The 23,072-nt window shown below is 32.4% G+C and overlaps 1 protein-coding gene across 7 annotated transcripts in view; it reads right to left on the reverse strand.

Moving 5' to 3' along the window:
- Nucleotides 1–11,731: 11,731 nt before the first annotated feature.
- The window catches only part of LOC124368883 (latrophilin Cirl-like), a 248,354-nt gene continuing 237,013 nt past the window's right edge, over nucleotides 11,732–23,072 (reverse strand). For 4 of the 7 annotated variants that reach the window (XM_046826373.1, XM_046826374.1, XM_046826380.1 and 1 more), the window contains 3 exons: nucleotides 21,182–21,403; nucleotides 16,661–16,825; nucleotides 11,732–13,263 (listed from right to left, as the gene is read on the reverse strand). In XM_046826373.1, coding sequence (XP_046682329.1) covers nucleotides 12,664–13,263; nucleotides 16,661–16,825; nucleotides 21,182–21,403 — 987 coding nt within the window. In that variant the 3' untranslated portion in view covers nucleotides 11,732–12,663. Of the gene's footprint in view, nucleotides 13,264–16,660; nucleotides 16,826–21,144; nucleotides 21,404–23,072 lie in introns of all 7 variants that reach the window. The other 3 variants (XM_046826377.1, XM_046826375.1, XM_046826379.1) reach the window with 3 other exon arrangements.

The following is a 23,072-nucleotide window of genomic DNA, read 5'->3' on the forward strand; positions in this document are numbered from 1 at the left end:
ACCCTTCAAACAAGGACCAATAGTTTACAAATATTTCCTGGCCGTAATGTTTTCATCACAAAGGACTTTTATGATAGATAATATACATATGAGAGACCTTAGGAAAGTTTGGCCTGGAAAAAACGTGATCCTAGCAATGAGTGCGTCCACCGGGATGGCTTTTATGGCAGACCTTTCTAACCAGTATAATAGATACCCGCTGATAACAAAGGGACCATCTTTTTTCAATAGGTGAGAAAAGGGGTAGGAATCTATATAATATATATTCACAAATTTTAGAACTCACTCTTTCATCAGTGGCTTCAAGTTCTACTCTTCTTGGAGTTAGCTTTGACCACAGTTGTGAGTTGAGATATATTCTGTATATTTAACTGTAGCTTTTCATATTGATTTGTTTACAATATTTTATGTTTTGAATTTACTCTAGTTGTATGAGTAGATATATTCTGTATATTTAACTGTAGCTTTTCATATTTATTTGTTTACAATATTTTATGTTTTTAATTTACTCTAGTTTTATGAGTAGATATATACTGTATATTTAACTGTAGCTTTTCATATTGATTAGTTACATTACTTTACATATTGAGTTTAACATTATGTTTTTTAATATTTATTTTATGTTCGTATGATAATTTTAACATAAAGTGTACTTTTATGTTTACATATAAATTGGGTGGAGATGATCTAACCTCAAAAGATCAATGACATAATTAAGTTATCTTCAAATTTAAGGGCAGAAAAAAAACACAATTAAACTCTATATTACATTTAATATTACTATCACAGTTAAATGTCACATCACCAAATATCGTACTGTCATTGTAAGTTTGTCCGGATTTTATTTTAAGTATTTAAATACGCATGGATCAGTAGTGAATTGTTTAAAAATGGTGTATTTTGTACTTACTTGATGTGTGAGTTAGTAATGAAAAGTATACTATCACAGGTGTATTTAAAATATTGATCTTTACACCTGCTTTAGAGGAATTAATTTAAATTAGATGGATCTACTGGCCTATTGTAAATTTGATAGCATCTTACTGGTTAATGTAATGGTTTAAAAAAAACGGGAACAGTTTATTAATTTCTCTGCTTATATTTAAATCTATAAACGCAATACATATTTAAAAATTTTAATTGATTATAAATTGTTTCTGTCTGATTTGTTGATGTCAATTAGGGTTTTATCTGTAGTTAAAAATAGGCCATTTCTTAGTAGATTTGAACAAAATTAATTAAAGGGTAGCTGGGATACTAAAGAGTAGTTTATTGAATATTTATAAATGTTGATTGACGTTATTGTGATTGAACTAAACTCTTGTAATAATTTATGTCTTGTACAAGAATTGAATGTAATTCGTATGTAGGTTATAACAATGAGCTAGTTGGTTGTTCGATGTAATATTAAAAATTATGTTTTAAGAGTGGATGTATTTAGTTAATGTTAGTGATGGAGAGAATCGAATACTTAAAATAATTGAATGCAGTGTATTCAAAAGCACCCTTGTATTTTTTTCTATACTTTTTCTAACAGTCAAGTCTAGACTTGTCTTACTTCCTTCCTGTAATCCATTATTTCTTGGTTATTTGGAATTGGCCTGCCAAAAAGGTGGGAAAACCCTTTGCCTTTTTGTGCCTCCTACAAACATGTCACGGCCATGATTTATGAACTTCAGAAAAAATATATTTGTTGACTTGCTACTTCAGTCCTGTCTGAAAGATTCTTTTTTACTGCAGTTTTTTTTACCAATGATCTTAGAAATAGATTTAAGCCAAAAACCTCAATCATATTTTGTTTTTACACATTAACATGAAATAAACATTCATTTTTGTATTTATTGTTTACAAATGTATTTATTAATTGAATATTTTCTACAATTATATATTTTGAAAAGTTTAAACATTCTTAATAACTTATTCCAAATTATGAATCTCCCCTTAATTATTCTTTTCATAGTCCAGATATATATATATGTAGAAAAAGGCCAACTTGTTAATATTAATTAACTATATTTCGCATTACGCTTCTTCAGGTTAAAAAAACATAACGAAACACATAAAATAATTAAAAACATACATGTAAACAGATAAATAAATTAATAAGCATAATATTCTTGAAATGATAAACATATGTTCAAACTGTGGGTGTAAAGATGTGATGAGTGTTCAGATGATTTAAATTTATTGAAGATTTAATCCATAGGGAAATTTAGATTTTGTGACAATTTGACATGCTTGTTCTAAATTTCTTAATTTTGATGTATTTGAATTATTTTTTATTGATCGTATTGGTTTTACTGTATATACATTTTTAAAAGATTCTTTGTGTATTTTACTATGAATGACTAATGGTTTTGATTCATCATTATGCTTAAAATCATAACGGTGACCTGTCATTCTTATTCTTAAATTATTTGTTGTAGAACCAAATATATATATATATATAATTGTCTTTATTGTTTACATATGTATTTATTAATTGAATTATATATCTAATTGATTTATTTTTAGTTAATATTTTGTTTTTGTAATTAGTAATATGGCTGATGAAGTCACACTTAATTTTAGGAACAAATCGATTATTTGAGAGAACTATTAGCTGAGTTGGAACTAGCATCCATATCAGGCTTGTTTAAGATTAAATTTTTTGTGAATAAAAAAATTATAGCAACAATAATAAGCAGGTATTATTCCTTTAGTTTTTATGTAACAAATTTAGCATAACAAGTCATAATTTGGTTGAGTTTCAGTGTTGTAAAGCAATCGTAGAAAATGCTGAAAATACAATGGTAGTGGATTTTGCGCTAAAGTTCAAAAATTGCTAAACAAGTAAACATTTTAAAAGTAAAATAGCTAAAACTATATATTTTTAATAATTATAAAATTATGTTCCTTTTGTGTACCATTTGTAATTTATATAAACCTTTCACACATACTTGATGAGATAATGCAAAGTTATAAAAAATTCAAAAATATTCTTACTAAGAACATTCAAACACCGACATTTTTTTTGAAAGTAAGAAAATGTTAATGAACATAATTTATTATTATTATTTGGATTTTCTGAAAACAATGATACATAATAAGTTGTATATCTGACAAACTTTGAGAGGTATATAACAGTCAAATTTAATTCCATCATTTGACCATCTTTGAAGAGAAGCCTTCCTACCTGAGGCCCAAGTTCCTCAGCCTGCTGCCCTGAGGCAGCCAAAGGAGAAGGTGCACACAACATGAGAAGATGACTCACCACACGGGTACTGGATAGACCATTCTACACCACACAAGATTTCCTGAACTGGAGAACATCCCCTATTGACCTCTAACAAGAAATTATATTGACTCTACCATTTTATCGTTACTATGTTTAATTTGTTAACTACTTAACACCAATTCTGTACTCTAAGTTCATGAATAAAGTCTTCTGATTTCTGATTCTTACAAACGGGTAAAATAGGGTGCCAGTACAGGAGCGGATACCGCCAGTTCAGAGTTAAGGTACACTTTTAAATAAATTTGTAACATGTAAGATGTACACACAAATTGTTGAATAAATAAGAACTAAAGATAGTTGTCGTTCTTTATTGGAGGAAAGACCTAATTTCAACATTTTAATTGATTATAATTCTGTGCTTGTGTGAGTCCAGGTAGCATAAAATTATTTATACCTGTTAATATTAATAGTTTAGTAATATCTGAATTATTTTAAGGTGTTAACCGTATCAAAATAGATTGTAAATTGTTCATTCACGGGTTTTAAGCTTTTCTAATAATCTGTATTACAAATGAAGAGTGATCAAAAGGCTGGAAGGAACAGATTGCTTGTTTACTGTCTGCTAGATGTCTCTGAAAAACAAGTTGGCGTCATTGAAACATTTATCCATCTAGAAAAAATAGAAGTCGTGGACCTTCTCCATCGTAAGCTAACAGGAATGTAGCAGCAGTATGGTGACTCGAACTATAGCAATAAAACTGATGTGCAGTGGCATAGCCAAGACTTCGCTTTGGGGGAATGAATCTGTTTGAAGAGCACACCACACCAGAGGGTACAGAATAAATCTAAATTTTAATAAATTATATACCTTATTCAAAGTAAAATATTTACCTAATGTATTTCGATGTTGTTATACCTAGATTCACAATACATTTTACATTCGTATAATACCCGCTATTCCAATAGTACAATCTCTCAGAGTGAATGAATCGATCTCAACTACTAATTGCTACTACATCTCCCAAATTTTATATCAAAATATTTCTTCAAATTTAAACAGTACTAATATATTTTCTGCGCCTTCAGTTTTTATTAAAAAAAAAACGTATAAATAACATAATTTTCAATTTAACTGTATCAGAGGCTGAGTCACTGATAGCGACCAACTATGGACGGTTTTGACCACTACCTCTCACCCCCCCCCCCCTCCTCAGGACACACTGTATGTGGACCCACTTCCTTGGAGCAACCTTCCCTCAGGCAGATAAGATAAGAATGTATTATAAGAAACCTGTTTAGTTACTTTTATTTGTTCCTTTAGATTAATAATAATAATTATTATGTGTATCTTTTCTGTTCCTATGTATATTGTAAAATCTTGATGGAAATAAGCTGATTCATTTATTTTTAGGGTTTTGGGAATTCTATATCCCTCATCCTCTTTTTAATTATCCCACTGGTGATATGCCACTGTGGTGACATTAGTTTAGTAGGCAAGTCACACAGTTACCATAATGGCATCAGCACTGTATATTTTGAATCAAATGTAATCAGATTTGTTGTAGATGCACACTTTTTAAATAATTTTGTTGTAATTTTTGTAATAGTAACTTCAAATTGTATTTACATAATCATGTCATATTATAATTGAAATCTTTAGAAGCATTCCGATAGCAATGTGAGATAAACCTATTTTTAGTTTAAGGTTGTCTATGTCAGTATCGCATGATAGGTCACATGAACATGATCGTTTTCTGCCAGGGCCCAGATACCACAGCACTCTGGCTAGTTCCCGTCCACTCCGAGTATTGGGAAATAACTATCTTTATCCCACCTGCTCTTCGTCTCTGTCCCAACCCACCTCAACTCTAGATATGGCAATTAGAAAATTCTATATTGACAGCATTTTTCATGTTTAACAAGTGTTCTTTTAGAAATTCATAACAAATATTTTTTACGCTCGATCCATCAATCATTTGGTATTGTTGCCTTCAAAACATTATGAAGCTTATTTATATGCAAAAAAAATATACATACATGTCTTGTTAGGCATTAATTTTATAAAGTTACAGCTGTAAAATTTGTAAACAAACTTCAATAAAACTGAATTTTACTATGAGGAAAAATTTAAAAAAGTTTAAGCAAAATTTGAGATAGCAAAATGTTGCTAAATATTGTTTTTTCTTACAAATTTATGAAATAATACACAAATAAAAACCGAGATACAAACATTCCTTTATAACAATTTTAATCGCCATCTTGAAACCTTAAGAGATGCAGAAAAAGTGAAAATATAATAAAAGTTGTAAATAATTGCCTGAAATTAAAAAGTGTAATATTGTATCTATAACGGTAAGTAGTTGAGTTTTAATGGAGCAGTTTTGAATAAATATACAGAAAAATTGTGGAAATAGTGGTGAAATGCCATAATTCCTAGGTAATTCAAACTAAAATTGGAACTAATACAATACTTGGATAAGTTGACCGCTGATAAAAGTAGTCCCTCAACCAATAAAAGGCTTCAAGATCGTGACTACCCGCATTTGTGCAAAATCATGACATAATGCTAATTTTAAGAGCATACATTCTATAAAATATTAAGTATAAATTACTGTCTAGACAAATTTCAAGTCAAAATCATTGAAATCCAATCATTCTTTCAAATCTTCCATCGATTATAGTAAAAAATCAATTTAATAAACAAAACACAAATTTGAGATATTGTTCTTGCAGGACTGACAAATTTTAAATTCTAAAAATTATATAATTAATATGCTTTCGATACTCAGGTCGCAAAGTCTTGTTCATAAATATTAAAATATAACTTATAAGACTAGAGAACTATAGTGCTACAGCATTCATATATTCATGTTGCCAGTTACTCCCTCTATTTTAGTCTGTAGACATAATGCCTTGTGTGTGGTAAATAATTAATTACCATACCCATTTCACGATTGTGAGATTCATGGCTCTAGAATTCACAAAATATAATTAGAAAGTGCAAAAAAAAGGGGAGATTCTGAATGGTGATCAAGTAAAAAAGTAGGAAAATCATTTAATACGAGACCTGACTTTTGATGGAAAAATCTTGAAGGAAATAAGCTGATTCATTTATTTTTTAGGGTTTTGGGAATTCTATATCCCTCATCCTCTTTTTAATTATCCCACTGGTGATATGCCACTGTGGTGACAATATTTAGTAGGCAAGTCACACAGTTACCATAATGGCATCAGCACTATTGTATTTTGAATCAAATGTAATCAGATTTGTTGCAGATGCACACTTTTTAAATAATTTTGTTGTATTTTTTGTAGTAGTAACTTCAAATTGTATTTAGATAATCATGTCATATTATAATTGAAATCTTTAGAAGCATTCCGATAGCAATGTGAGATAAACCTACTTTTAGTTTAAGGTTGTCTATGTCAGTATCGCATGATAGGTCACATGAACATGATCGTTTTCTGCCAGGGCTCAGATACCACAGCACTCTGGGCTAGTTCCCGTCCACTCCGAGTATTGGGAAATAGCTATCTTTATCCCACCTGCTCTTCGTCTCTGTCCCAACCCACCTCAACTCTAGATATGGCAATTAGAAAAATTCTATTATTGTCAGTATTTTTCATGTTTAACCCTCCATCGGGCGCTTAAAATTAGAAACACCATCAGGCGCTCACGGAGGTTTCCTCCAGGTTAGTGAATAACGGATATTATAGTCGTTTAAACTGTTTTATTTGTTTAAATATTTCATACTGATTTAATTACAATGTAATATATTCATTTTTAGAATTTAAATAAAAATTACTCTCTTATGTAATGAATTTTCCAAATAAGAATTTAAGAAATTAGAAATTAAAAAAAATGTTATTGTATAGTAATACATGATTTATTTTAAGGAATAATGCAATTAATTGTAAAAAATGTTTAACCTTCTGTAATAATATATGGAAATTAACTTAGTTTTTAACTTCTTACAAAAACAACTTACTTCAATTCTAGAGATATACAATTGTAATGTCAATTATTATACTAAAATCAAAATTTATTCTTTACTAAAAATTTTTTTAACACTACACAAAGTTTCAAAACATTTTCCTTCCGGGTTCTTATAACGACAATGTTCACTCCATAAACAGTACTGAAATGTTCCCTAGCACACGGGTACTGTACTGACAAGTCTCTCGTCTTCATTCTCCACTTCACAAAATTCAAATAAAATATATTGCAAAACTTAAAAAGAAACCATCACAGATCAGACATTTAGGCGCACACGGATTATTACTCCATAAAAACTAAACACTATAAGGCGCTCACGGAGATTTCGTCCAAGCACTACAAACACGACATCGGGCGCTCACGGAGGAATCGTCCAGTCTCGCACGGAAGTAGACCTCATACTGACAGATTTTAACAAAGATAAGCGGGAGGCTATTGTTTCGCTTCCCCGAAAGATGTCGTGAAGTACACTGCGGAAACACGACTGCCAACATCAGAAAAAGTACTACTATTTTTAATAATAAAAAATACACGGAGGAAAACTCCGTTTAGCGCCCGATGGAGGGTTAACAAGTGTTCTTTTAGAAATTATAACAAATATTTTTTACGCTCGATCCCATCAATCATTTGGTATTGTTGCCTTCAAAATATTATGAAGCTTATTTATATGCAAAAAAATATACATACATGTCTTGTTAGGCATTAATTTTATAAAGTTACAGCTGTAATATTTGTAAACAAACTTCAAGAAAACTGAAATTTTTACTATGAGGAAAATTAAAAAAAGTTGAAGCAAAATTTGAGACAGCAAAATGTTGCTAAATATTGTTTTTTCTTACAAATTTATGAAATAATACACAAATAAAAAAAACCGAGATACAAACATTCCTTTATAACAATTTTAATCGCCATCTTGAAACCTTAAGAGATGCAGAAAAAGTGAAAATATAATAAAAGTTGTAAATAATTGCCTGAAATTTAAAAAGTGTAATATTGTATCTATAACGGTAAGTAGTTGAGTTTTAATGGAGCAGTTTTTAATAATATACAGAAAAATTGTGGAAATAGTGGTGAAATGCCATAATTCCTAGGTAATTCAAACTAAAATTGGAACTAATACAATACTTGGATAAGTTCACCGCTGATAAAAGTAGTCCTCAACCAATAAAAAGGTTTCAAGATGGTGACTACCCACATTTGTGCAAAATCATGACATAATGCTAATTTTAAGAGCATACATTCTATAAAAATATTAAGCATAAATTACTGTCTAGACAAATGACAAGTCAAAATCATTGAAATCCAATCATTCTTTCAAATCTTCCATCGATTATAGTAAAAAATCAATTTGATAAACAAAACACAAATTTGAGATATCGTTCTTGCAGGACTGACAAATTTTAATTCTAAAAATGATATAATTAATATGCTTTCGATACTCAGGTCGCAAAGTCTTGTTCATAAATATTAAAATATAACTTATAAGACTAGAGAACTATAGTGCTACAGCATTCATATATTTCATGTCACCAGTTGCTCCCCTCCTTGTGTGTGGTAAATAATTACCATACCCATTTCACAATTGTGAGATTCATGGCTCTAGAATTCACAAAAAAATAAACAGAAATGCAAAAAAAGTGGAGATTCTGAATGGTGATCAAGTAAAAAAGTAGGAAAATCATTTAATACAAGACCTGACTTTTGATGGCTGGTTACAAAAGAATGGAAACTTCAGTAATGTTACAAGTCACTGTTTTCCAGTTTTCGTTGAAACAATGTTAGGCCCAGGTTTTGTTACACAATTCTACGAAGTACAAATTGTTACTTGTGTCCACTATTGCCACAGATGAGTGGTATCTGTTACTATGTGATTATTTTGATCCTCCAATTGAATAATGTCAATGCCATGATGGCCGTGCCAATTTCCTATAATATAGCTTGTTCCTACTGTAGGTGGGTGACAATTTGGTATCTAATTAAAAATTTGAGGACATAAAGACAACCATTAATTAAAGAATTTCACTTTAAGAAATAAAAAAAATATTTAGTATTGAGAAAAGTCAGAAGCTGGAGTTCAATTAATGGAGTTTTCGATAGAATTGTGGGTACAGTTTAAACATTTATTGTGAATATCGATTTAAAATGGAACTTTGAGTTGGAATAAATTTATCTGGATTAATTCATTGCACACAACCATACTTTATGTGGAAAAACATTACTATATTATAATCAAAATCATTCACACTCGAAAGAAGAATATTTCTCTCTGTAACTAACGGGACCCAGCGCATCTGTTTCTGTTCCCTGGATAGATCACCGTGATTGGTTACAAATGATGCGTTTTGAGATTTAAGTACGACTTGAACGGTATGTGAGTCGTGCTAAATTGATATAGCATGTTTTTATTATATTTCCTATGAACATAACATTGCATCTTCTGACATAAAATAAGTCGAAATATGTAGTTTACAACTTCCTGAATCCAATGAGACTTAAATAGATGTTTAATTGCACAAAACCCATATGCTTCTGCCACACTTATAGCAATAAGTGTAATTAAATTAACTTAAGCTATTATCTTTTACGAGGTTCATCACATCACCCTTGTAATCGCAGACAGGCAATGGTATCATTGATGTTTGCCACAAAGGCATTTCTCTGTTTTTCATAGACCACTGGAACTACTTTCCTCACTTCTCAGCTGTTTCAAGATTGTCATCAATAATTTCAAATTTGTTTGCCCTCTTTTCTGCATTTATATTGAAATATTTTTCAACTTTGTATTGTGTTTCTTGACTAAGTGTTAACAACACAATTGGGCGCAGAATCACTCTACAATGTAAAATTTTTATATTATAATTTATAACTATTGGCCATACAGGGTGGAGCGCGGTAATTTGCTTTTTTTCACTGCAGGCTGTGTCGGCACTGTTGGTCGAAGAGAGGGGAGAGTGGGCGTGGCTTATAGTGGCTGACGGGAGATTTGTATTCCTCCGCGTTCCAGTTGCCATCATGCAGTGGACAAGAGAGGAGAGGTCGTTTTGTGTTGAAGCGTATTTTTCAAATGCCCACTTGATCATTGCTGTGCAGCGTGCTTTTCGTTTACGATTCGCTGATCCCCCACGCGGACGTGTTCCTGGTCGGCAATCAATTGTAAATTGGGTAACTGCATTCAGAACAGCAGGGAATGTGTCATGTGTACGAAGGGGACCTCAGAGAAGGATTACAACACCGGAAAACATCGATAGAGTTAAAGCATCAGTACTGCAATCTCCAAAACGCTCTGCTCGGAAGCAATCACTTGCTCTTGGCATTTCAAGACGTACTCTCCACCGGATTCTTCATGATGAACTGAGATTTCACCCGTATAAAATGTGCGTGGTCCATCAATTGTCAGCACGGGACTATTTGACACGGCGTACTTCTTGTGAAGACATGCTTGCAACTATACCGCGTGACGCAATTGTGTTCTTTTCTGATGAGGCACATTTTCACCTCAGTGGGTGTGTCAACAAGCAAAACATGCGCTACTGGAGTGAAACAAATCCCAGAGAAGTCCACCAGAGACCTCTGCATTCGGACCGCGTCACTGTGTGGTGCGCCATATCACAAGTAGGCATCATTGGCCCTTACTTTTTTCAGGATAACCGTCGTGCCATAACTGTGAACTCCGAACGGTACTTGACTATGATACAGGATTTTTTTCAGCTCAGCAAATTACCGCGCTCCACCCTGTATCTGTGCCCAACTCTTAACATGTTTTTATATTTTGAAATTTATAAAAATGTTACATAAGGTGGAAATAAAGTGATCTTAGCTGGGATAGATTTATTCCGTTTGACATAAAAAAGTTTTTTCTTTTATTCTCGAAAACTTTGAACATCTTGTTACTTCCTGCATTAACGATCACAAAACATATAATCTGATTCCATACAAAAATACCATCATTGTAAAATTAAAACTTTCTTTTGAAGTACCACTAACCTCAGCCTTGTAACCTATCAGATAAAACTGAATCTAAAGCTGCTTCCAATGAGTTTACTTGCCCCCCCCCCCCCTCCCACGAAGAAAATGGTAGATGATTAAATACTGTTATACTTTGTATTTTGGGTTTAGTGTTATTCTATGCACATTTCATAAAATGAGTTAATACTTTGTTTAAATTTAAATTATTATGGTTTGGAGGATAGTCACATATGATTTAAAAAATATATAGATATACAATTTCAAACTTAAAACAACCACACATTATGTACGGAAACAACATAAATAAGTTTTGCAAACAGCATTTGATGGGTTGTAATATGGGAGTATCCATTTTACAATTTTTAAATGTCCCCTGCCATCCCTATTTCAGAAAAAGGGAAAAAATACTTCAACAAACCTATACAATATACTAGAACAAAATTTTTTGTTGTTAATTAACTATTGACAGCTGATGATTCAAACGATTGCACGTTTGAGAGCGTTACCAAAAACAATGGGATATGGGATGTTGAATAAATAATAGAACAGTATAGTGTTTCAAAATAATATTTATTCATCATAAGGTATATTTGTACAACTAAACCGGAACTTTAGGTATGTACACATTTACAAATCTCCACTTATATACAGTCTCAGTACTGTGATCAGATCTAGGGTCTCTAGACCCTTCACAATATGGAACAACATTTTCATGATACAATAAACTCTCTCTTACAAAGTTTCTTGGTTGTTAGCTACATCAACTATTGTTTTCCAAAGCACTGCCGTAGTTCACAATAGGACATGGTTGTTGATGCTAACACGGTTCGCCTTTTTGTACAGCCTAAAAGAACTACATTAAAATAACTAAATATAAACGTGAGAACTGAGGTTAAAATTTTAACTTTTTCATAGACAGCCAGTACAGGGGCACATTCTGTTCGGGTAAGAGAGGCATACTGCAGAAGAAAATATCCCTACAACAATTTTTTACACTAAAATGTACATCATTTGACATTACGAAAAACTCGGGTTTCAATGACAAATGTGCAATTATGTATTAAAAACTGTATAACAGAATAAATTAAATAATAATCATCACAGCAAAATAAAAGTTAAATAACTCGTATTGTTTATTTGCAAATTGTTGGTGCAAATAGTTAAGTCTTGGGAAGTTTAAAATTAAACTATACATACAGTCTAGGGGTAGTGTTCTACCACTACATGGCCTCATCACAGGTAGTTTTATTATTAAGGTGAACACACTGTGTCCGAATATCTATAATGCGAAGTATTAAACTTAACACATCTCACACTACATAGATTTTTCACAGTGAGTTACATTTATGTATCATAATTTATTATAAAGTTTCTATGTACAATATACACACAAGGAGTCAACGCTGTCAACACGTGTTGTGTCTCCAAAGCTGCACGTTTTTACATTGTATATTAAATAAATTAATTTAATGTCTAAGAGGAATTAACACTCGCTGTACGGCTGATGAATCATAGTCCTGCACGAGTACAGATGAGGGTGAGGGTGAGCTTCCGGAGTCAGGTGACAGACCACGGTCTCACCGTCCAGCACGGCCACACTACCCTGCGCGCGCGCCTGCTCCAACCGGTGACGTAGTGCTACATCCAACGCCATCTGGAAGTTGGGTGACGGGGAGAGATGAGGTGGTGAATACGGGATAAGTGGGCGGTGGTCACCGTAACTACGGGACGATTGTCGGCTCATGTCGCTTTGTCTCCGGCCATCCTCGTCACTCATGTCGCTCACGCTCACCTCGTGTCGCTCCCTCTCACGTTCCCTCTCACGCTCTATCTCCTCGTAGACCGGGTCCTCTTCACGAGCTGCTGCTGCCTGCTGCTCACGTATCTCTGTGTACGTGTGGTTCCATGGACTGGCTGCACGACCACGGTGACCTGGTGGTGCCAGATGGTGTGATGGCAGACAGTCCGGGTAGTAGCCTTGCCGCTGCCGTTCATTCAGTGTACTCGAGTGTGCCCTCGGCGATTCTTCCTTCTCTGAGCCTCCGTGGCCAGAGTCCCGACTGTAAGACTTAAAAGAAATGTTCTGTGAACAAATACAATTATGAATCAACAACAATTTTATTTAAGATAATCATGTTAAATTCTAATGATATTCATTCTATTATAACTCTCTCATGATAATCATTGAACATTAATTCATTAACCTCCCCCAAAACCCCCATTAGTATACATGTTTTCTGTTTTGTCTACTGACACTTAAGTATTAACTTGTCAAATAACTTATAAAATCAATTTTCACAGGTCTTGAGAAAATCTATTTAAGTGAATGTTGTTATATTTTCATTTGACATTTATTTTATAATGGCTGTCATTTTGAAATTGGTGGAAATGCATCTAACATTTTTAGCAATTAGTTAGGTATGTAACTTAATGTTCTTTGGAGAGCTGACAGCAATACTGTCTAATGCGTCAGACTTCGGATCTGAATTAAAGGTAGTGCAGGTCCAATTCCTATTTCTTGCACCTTTTATCAGTATTGACAACCTTGTACTGTACAGATTCTCCCCCTTATTCTGTTTAACATGCCATCGACCCATGAGGACAGGGAGAACATGCTTAACAAAGTAAGATAAGACATGATAAAAGTTCTGTCTTTAGTTCACTTTGCATAATGATTAAAAAATCAATGATTTTTGTGGTTTATCTTACATTCGCAAGTTTTTGAATGTATCATTTGTCATGGCTATTACGTAGGATATTTACTGTCATGTTTTCTACAAAAATAACGATGACAAGTATGTCAGATTAAGAACTGAAGAGAGATTTTTAATTGCTATAAATTCTTGCTCTACGCTCTACCGCAAACCTTGTTTAATAATTCAGTTTGATTCATACAATAGTAATTAACTTGTTATTACTAACTAGAATAACACTACCTTGAAAAAGAAGTGAATTTTCTTCAATCTGGTAAAGGTAAAGGTAAACCTGTTCTTCCAATACTATAATTTTAAAGCCTGGCTTTTTCCCCTCTTTAACCATAAAAACCTACAATATCAGTACTTTTTCAGAAGATTCTTCTTACACATTTAATTCAATTACATATTACACAACCTTGATAATAGTCATTGAATATCCAATGCATAGTACTAAAACCAACAATATCACATGTTAAACTGTTTTAGGACAATTTTTGCTTACTGTATGAGTTTTTAAGGACTTGAACAAATGGGGTCTTAATCACCTTGACTAAATTATGTACTTTAAACACTTTTTTGTTCAGATTATATTTGCTTTGATTTTGAATTAAATTTAAGATTTATATTTAGATAGATTGGGGATGAATTATTGTAAATTTCTGGTGTTTTTTTTTTATTCTGCTTACTATAAATTTTACTTTATACTCAAATTCTTTAGTGGCGATCGAAGTTTTTTAGATTTAAAAGTGATGACATTTGGGGAGCATCCCCCTACCTACTCTTTTTGCATTCAGTTTTTTGGTTTGCTCACTATAACTTCATGACTTATCTATTGAACAATGAAGCCCATGTGAGTGAAATCTCAAATGATCCCCTTCACAAATTCGCTGCTGCACAAGATCTATTAATTTCATTCCGGAACCCTGTTTGATTGTTCGTATTAATCCTTCATTTAAAAAAACAAAAACCGCTTTAAATTGTTGTGATCGCATTATAAAAAATGAGTATTCAATTATTGGAACTGTAACACGTGTTTAGAAAAATGAGAACTTAGTTGGTACTGTATCCTCCTACAGGTCAAAACAGACCATCAATTCATCCAAGAAAGGTGTTGCGGCTTATAACAACCGTTAGCTATTTAAGCAGACCACAGTAATTTCCCGATCAGTGAATGGTATGCTTCCAACCAACTCTTAATGTCATTGCTATCAACAGAACACAAATCAACGATTCCGTACAGAACCAATTAAGTACTGAGCGTGATAGTGATAGTGGCATTGACAAGAGGGAATGATGCACACATTGGAGGCTACTCACCATGTTTTGCACAGAAAGGGATTATGTACTGAGCGGCCTGTCATAGTGGCATTAGCAAGAGAGGGAATAAATTCAAAAATCTATCGACGGGTTTTTTTTTGACAGGCCGCCGAACACAACTCGACACCCGAAAATTCCGGTCGGCCGAGGTGCATATATGCGCACATTGCAGGCTACTCACCATGTTTTGCACAGAAAGGGATTATGTACTGAGCGGCCTGTCATAGTGACATTAGCAAGACTGAGGGAATGATGCGCACATTGCACGCTACTCACCATGTTTTGTACGGAAAGGAATTATGTACTGAGTGGCCTGTGATAGTGACATTAGCAAGACTGAGGGAATGATGCGCACATTGCAGGCTACTCACCATGTTTTGCACAGAAAGGGATTATGTACTGAGCGGCCTGTCATAGTGGCATTAGCAAGACTGAGGGACTGATGCGCACATTGCAGGCTACTCACCATGTTTTGTACGGAAAGGGATTATGTACTGAGTGGCCTGTCATAGTGGCATTAGCAAGAGGGAATGATGCGCACATTGCAGGCTACTCACCATGTTTTGTACGGAAAGGAATTATGTACTGAGTGGCCTGTGATAGTGACATTGACAAGAGAGTGATTAAGTTGAAAAGAGTGATTCCAGCTCAATAAAATATAAAACCTTAACCTGATCAGAATCTGGACAACATTATTCAACTATCACAAACGAATGACATTCAGTGAAAACCCATCAACAATTAAAATTTAGGACTGACATGTGAAATTGTTAGCGGTTTTCAATTAACTTTACTTTTCTTACTTTCACTTTCTGATTATTGCTATAAATGATTCTCCTCCATTAACACTTTAGGCATATCCTCTCTCACTTTTTGGCGAAAATTCTATATGTAGCACTGAGAACAATTTCTGAATTCGTTTTGACTCAATGATAATCTGAACACTGATTACTGTACACAGCAAAACATGAACACATACCTTTTCTCAATATTAATCTACAGATTTTAAAATTATCAGAGTTTTTTTTATACTTTAAAAATGTCATAGTTTTAGGTTGTTTGTTGCATAGTTTATTTAGTTGTTTTGCACATGGCGAAACTCAGTAAAGATTATGAGAACAGCAATTTATAAATGTATTTAATTCTTACTACTAACAGTATACCACTTGTGCTGAATTTATTATGTTTTAGAAAAATGTCAGATTCTCGATTTATTATGATAGTTACTTAAAATCAATATCTACATACAATTATAAAACCTTCTTGTATTAAGTCCTGTTATTTTAGCCTGATGTAACTTTAACATAATAGAAAACAAGGAAAAATTCACCAATCACCAGGAAATAATAGGTTTTGAAGGGGAAAATCCAATGCAACAAAGCAAAAAAAAAAAAAAAATACAGTATAAATCAATATATGGGTGATAGGGACAGGGTTAAAGCAAGCACAAAGCCGTGAGGGTCTCACCTTCCACATAAAAGGCTTATGAAGCGGATCCCATGTTGTTGTAGCGGACTTGGGAATGTTGGGCTGGGGGGGCGGGGGGCGGGGATGGGTGTAGGGGAGAGTGGCGACCGCGGGGCCCACTGCCCCGCCGGAGCCCCCACAGCTCCAGCCCCGCTGCAGGATATACTGCAAACAAACCTACATCAGCCCCGACAACCTACTTCCACACAAACCAATCTGTGCGTTCGTTCAACATTTATAGAAAATCATAAAATGTTAGGCGAAAATAACTTTGGCTTTGTACGCAAAATAAAATTGGTTTAAGTCAGAGACTTTTCATGGAACACTCAAAACTCCCAAAAATTAATATAACAAAATTTAAACCAGCAAAATATAAAACTGAACATTGCCAGTTTGAAAAGAGTGATACATTCCTAATATAGCTATAAACCACCTTTTGAATTAAATTTTTTTAGTTGCCTGCTGAATTTGTTGCTTAGAGAGTTACTCTGTACAGTTATTGCTTGGTAAAGAGCAAATATTTTATTGACTTTATTCACCCGTACTCCATGTCCTAAACAGATCGAATAATTTGATTAAAATCCTGGGGTTTTCTTCGTCTAAGGATTTGGAATTTGTCTTAGTCTGATAGCCCAAAACCAAGGTTGTGAACGGATTCTAGTTTTCTCAATTATTATTGGTACAAAGATTATGGAAGGAGATTTTTAACTTGTGTTTATTATTGTTCAGTTGCGACTCACTAATGCTCAGAAAACAATTTGCAGTACAAGAATGATGGAATAGAGCTAAGAATAGATGTTTCATCACTTCGATTGAACTCTGACTTGTTTACTAAATGTATCATGTGTCAATTGAAAAAATTACATTTAAAAATTACTTTCAGACAAAATATTACATTGGAGAGTTAATTGTACATGTGATACAATTTTGAGGAAAGAATTAGGCAAAGCGGAGGAGATGAGGTTAAATCTGTAATAAAAAGAAAAAAACCCAAGAGCAAACCACGAGCAAGCAGAGATGCATGCAGGCTTCAGGATAAACTAAGTGCGACATCTCGGCGCTAGAAGTTGAGTCCAACTAGAACAAATTGTAAATTAGATGAATAGCCATACTAATACTTTTAACATTTCTCTACTCTCAAATTAATTTTGAAGACTTTGCTCCCTTTATCTTTGTTTGCAATTCGTTATTCCGTAAAGAACTTACATTATGTCTTACAATATATGCAAATACGGAGCCACAACAAAAAGAAATCTTGACAGAATCTCATTACAATAGAAAAAAGCTTTAAGAATAATGTTTAACCTAAAACAAAGAGTTCAGTGAAACCATATTTTTCTCGGCTTCAAATTAAGACTGTGTATGATCTGTATATTTATGAAACTGTTCTATATATAAAAAAAATATAAAAACCAAATAATATTTTTATTCACCACGATTACAATTTAAGACGTAATAAGTAGGTGGAACAACATAGCCTAAAGTTTTATGAAAAGAAAACTAGTTTCATAGGCAAAAAATTCTTGTTTAATCTTCCTCTTAATATTCAAAATGAGCAAAATTATGACAAATTCAAAAAAATACTGACAGATTATTATCTTTATACTCTTTTGGTGAGTTTTTTCCATAAATATGTAAATAACTTTTAAATACTATTAGAGATTTTTGTTAATATATAAAATCTATTTATGTATCTGGTGTATGAAATCTAAGTAGTCAATAAGCTAATTTTAGTAAGTAAATTAACTTCACCATGATGAAAAATAAAATTGTGTTAACTTGCCCTGTAGAAGTCCACAGAGGTCAAATAGAGAATAAAAAAAGTCAAACTGGGGTTTGTTTGTTGTCGTTAGCTGTGGTGGATGTATATTTAAATTTATTTTAACACTATTCTTGTAATCTGTACTTATATTAATAAATAAAATTTGAATATTTCACTAAGAAATAACCAAAAATAAAACAAATACCTCAATAGATATAATTTTGTTTGATAAAATTGCTTGATAAAAATTCAAATTGTTACAACAGCTTAGCTTGAGTGAGAATTATTTTACTTTTAAAATATGAATGGTAAAATAATTCAACTGTTTTGAAGATAACAACCAACTGTGTTTGGTTGTATTATGTTTTTATTTTAGAATTATTTCTCTTTAAGATAACTTCCTTGAAGGAATTTTAGTTTTGATTTTTGTAATATTTAACTAATTTTTATACAAAATTCTTCAAACTTTTTTAAAGGGCTGATTTAGAAATTTTAATTTGGCTATTGAATAGTGTTCTTGTTTTACAGATCAGACTAAATAAAATTGTATAAAACCATAATATTGTACCATAACACGAAAGTTCGTCATTGTGAAGAAATTAGTTAGCAATATGTCAAAGTAAGTGAAAAATTACTTACGAATTTTTGAAATATATCATACAAAGAGTAAACAAGTAATTTGCCACTGTGGAAGTTTGCCATTGTCAGATCTACAATTACAAGTAAAACATTTCAATACGTAAATGAATTGTACAAGGCTTGTATACAATAGTCACTAGTCTATTGCTGTAATAAGTGCCATACAAAACAAAATACAGCACAACTCGCTGCTTTGTGTTCAAGGTAAAACATCAGTCCAGTGGATGGTTACACAAAATTAACACAATTTCAATACTACACATTGCGTTGCTGGAAATCATCACATCCAAAGGAACCCCCTTAGTTACTGTAACTTTAAAAAAGAAACCATCAACTTTAGCAGCAAAAATTGTTTTACAAATTACCAATGAGCATTCTACATTTTTAATTTATACAGTTAAATTTAAAAAATTTAGCTAAAAAACAAAAGTTGTAGAAATTATAATTAAGAGCCAGCTGTAGTGAAACCACCTCGAGACTTTTCCTAAGAACAATCTTTAATGTCATACATTTCTACACCCATATTTTAATCATAGAATTATAGAGATACACCATTTTCAAGATACGATTAATGTGTATCCAATTGCTATTAATTTTTTCTTTTAATGTTTATACTTATTTTTAATATTTAAATAATGAACTATAAATGTTTGAAACGCTTTTGTTGAATGAGCAATAAAAATATTGAAAGAACTAAAAAGAATCGAATGAGAAATTTTTCATAACTTAAAAAAGGTCATAAAAGTGTTTGAAGGTCAAGATTGGTCTTAAGGGGCTTCAATCAAGATAGCCGCCAGTAAAGTCGGCTCTTAGCTCCTGTAATTCATATTTGGATCTCACAACTAAAACTGCCACATACATTTGGTATCATATTCACATCTATGTCCACATAAATTTAGGGACATAAGTAGATGTTGAGCTTGAATGACTGGAGAAGAATGAGTTATCCATTACTCAGCGTACGACAAATTTCAAGATTAACAATATTTAATACAAAAATCAATATTAAAATGTTAGTTTTTAAAATTTGAATGAATCAAATGTTGGGTCAATAGTTAATGACAATGATCAGTATTTTTATATGAATCCACAAAAACGCTCAATGATGTTGAGATTGTGACATGTCTAAAACAGGGTTTCTACGACAGTATTATGATTCAGAGTTCTCAACAAACAATCAGGCTGTACAGAAAACTACAGGTCATATAAATATACTGTGTGAACCCTTCTTCCATTGTTGAAGGACGTGAACGTGCCACCTCACCATTACAGAGTGCAGAGCTCACGACAGGGAGTGGTGCCGCTGTTACATGGTCAAATTCGAACAACAAACTGGTTTGTGTTTTCTCTTACAAATATTGATGAAACTATTAATTACTTACATTCTAAGCTGAAATGGATGTTGATAAAAACAGTACTGAAAGAGCTAGATTACAAGTTCTTCATCCTCCTCTCTTACTCAATCGATCTTTTTACCGAAAAAAAAAAAAACACTCAAAATTTTATTATTCTTGTTATCTGAGCCAACTGCTTGATTTGTCTTCAAATAATAAGCTTTTTGTTTGAAATCCAAGACATACACAATTAATTATGCAACTTCATTTAATTTTTTGTTATTCACCATTTTCATTTTTCAACGATCTAACCATTTTTACAAAGGAAAATCAGGATTCATCTGATATACAAATTCTTTTTAAGTAAAATATATAAACAGCATACAGATTTGGTATTTTAATACAGCAGTCACATATTGAAAATTATTTTACTTTGTGATTTACTTAATAAAAACCACTCAACATTCTTTAGAGTCAAGTTCTGTTTTTTATGTGAAAATTCAGTTTATTTTAAAATCCTATGAAGGAAAATGCTAAGTAAGTGGAATTTATATCAGAATTAGATTAAACACAACCAATTTCATCTCTATAATGGTGAGTAGAGAAGAGAATGAAAAGAACTGTAAACAAAGGGACAAGTTAGGAAATGTTTTCTTTTTGAAATTTTGAAAAGTGGTGTGTGCAAGCATAAATGAGGCCCAGCCCCCAGTGTTAGCATGTTAGTAGCGAGGCCTAATCAAGATTGGTACCTTGGTGGGGGGCTGGGGGGAGGGGATGTGTACCCACACTAGTTCCATGTGCATCTGCGTGCGCGTGTGAATGCGTGTGCGTGTGCGACGACGGGTTGCCGTTGGAGCCCGTGTAGAGACTGGACCTCCGTTCCTTCCCGCTACCACTGCCGCTGCCGCTGCCACTCCCACTCGTCGAGACGCTCGCCTCACCCACACACCCCAGGCACTTCACCAACCACGGCTGCCTCCTCAACATTTTCCTATATTCTTTCTGAACCTGAGACAGACAAACACTCCCATGTAATACAACTACAATAATATCTTTATTTACTCTAAAATCAGTTACATGAAAATATCAACTCGGCAATTTGAACAGAAATAATACTTCCCTAGTAACCACTGCTTTCTACAAGTTCATTAAACATTTACACTTCAAACATCAATAAAAAGTAATCAACCAAACATAAAACACAAATCTAAGATTAAAATACTGACAAAAACATTTAAAATTGTCCTTTTGTTAACATTTTATTTGAAAAAGAGGTTGCTAAATTTATTGTCCTCCGTCCATGCCGTCATTTATATAACCTGTCGAACATTGTTTTCAATGATTTTTTTATTGAAAGAAATTATGTGTAAAAAATAATGCTTTAAAATTATTAATCAATTAATGTTTTTACAGACAACTACTGCATCGTTTTACTGGCTTCTAACATTGCGTCTGCATATTATGTACATAATTCTACTCTTATTACAAAATAAATTAACAAAACGAAACGCATACACACATATGAATCCAATAATAAAAGCAGGACAAATGTAACAGAGCACAAAAATTTGCATATATTACTCTTGTGATACATAATGAAATAAGAGAATATTATTTATTTCCTATACACACACACACAAACCATATTCAACGTTCATTTTTTACAGTGGTCAAGTATACATTATAGTTGTGACTTTGTCTATCATGGAGCATTTATATACATAATAGATGTGACAGCTATCATCAATTAGCACATATCAAGTATAGATGTGATTTTGGCAATCATAAATTAGAAAAACAAGTATACACGATAGATGTGGCTTCCGGTACCGTGGATTAGTAAAGGCAATCAATCCAAAATTTTCAAAATCTGTTACAAGGATTTTAGCAGCCAATTTTTGAGAATCATAACAATTATCAAAACTTATTCCTTAAACTCCAACATTTTCTTATAAGTATGTAGCATATTCATTGAAGAGCTGAAAAAGTAAAAATCGGTTCAATATAAAAATTTTAACTAGAATAATTATTTTATTACATTTGAGAAAATAAAAATAATCTAGTGATTTAATTTACAACTAGCTAGATACAAATAACACACAGCTAAAAGCTAAAGAGATCTACTTGTACAAGAAGTTAAAGTACACTCTCAAATCAAAATTGAATTATTAATTTTAAAGTATTAGAAATAAAAACAGAAAACTAGTAAAGGAATCCTTTCAAATACATTTTAGATCAATTAGTCATATTACAATGCATCAAATGTATTTATACCGACAATTGGAGTTTAAAACTCTGTGAACATACAGCTTTGAATTTTGTATTATTTTCATAGTTACTAACAGTTACATAATGATGTGCCTTAAAATCCGCAGTAAAATTTTCAGAACAAGTAATTGAAGTAATAAAAAATATGTTTGCTTGTAACTCGTATAGTCTTACTTCATGGTACTACATATTGACCTACAAAACTTTTACTGTAATCTTGAACTTTAAAAGAAGCATGATTTTCCACAATTTTCAGTGAGGTTTAAAAATTTGCCATAAGAAACTGCTAATGCATTTTTTATTTCAAAATTTGTACACGCTGGAATGAGATTCTTTTATTTTTGTTACAAAATCTAATTGTATTTATCAATTTTATAAACCTTTACTAAAACCATTAGTTAACACTTAA

Source organism: Homalodisca vitripennis, chromosome X (assembly GCF_021130785.1).
Source record: "Homalodisca vitripennis isolate AUS2020 chromosome X, UT_GWSS_2.1, whole genome shotgun sequence".
Classification (NCBI taxonomy): Eukaryota; Metazoa; Arthropoda; class Insecta; order Hemiptera; family Cicadellidae; genus Homalodisca; species Homalodisca vitripennis.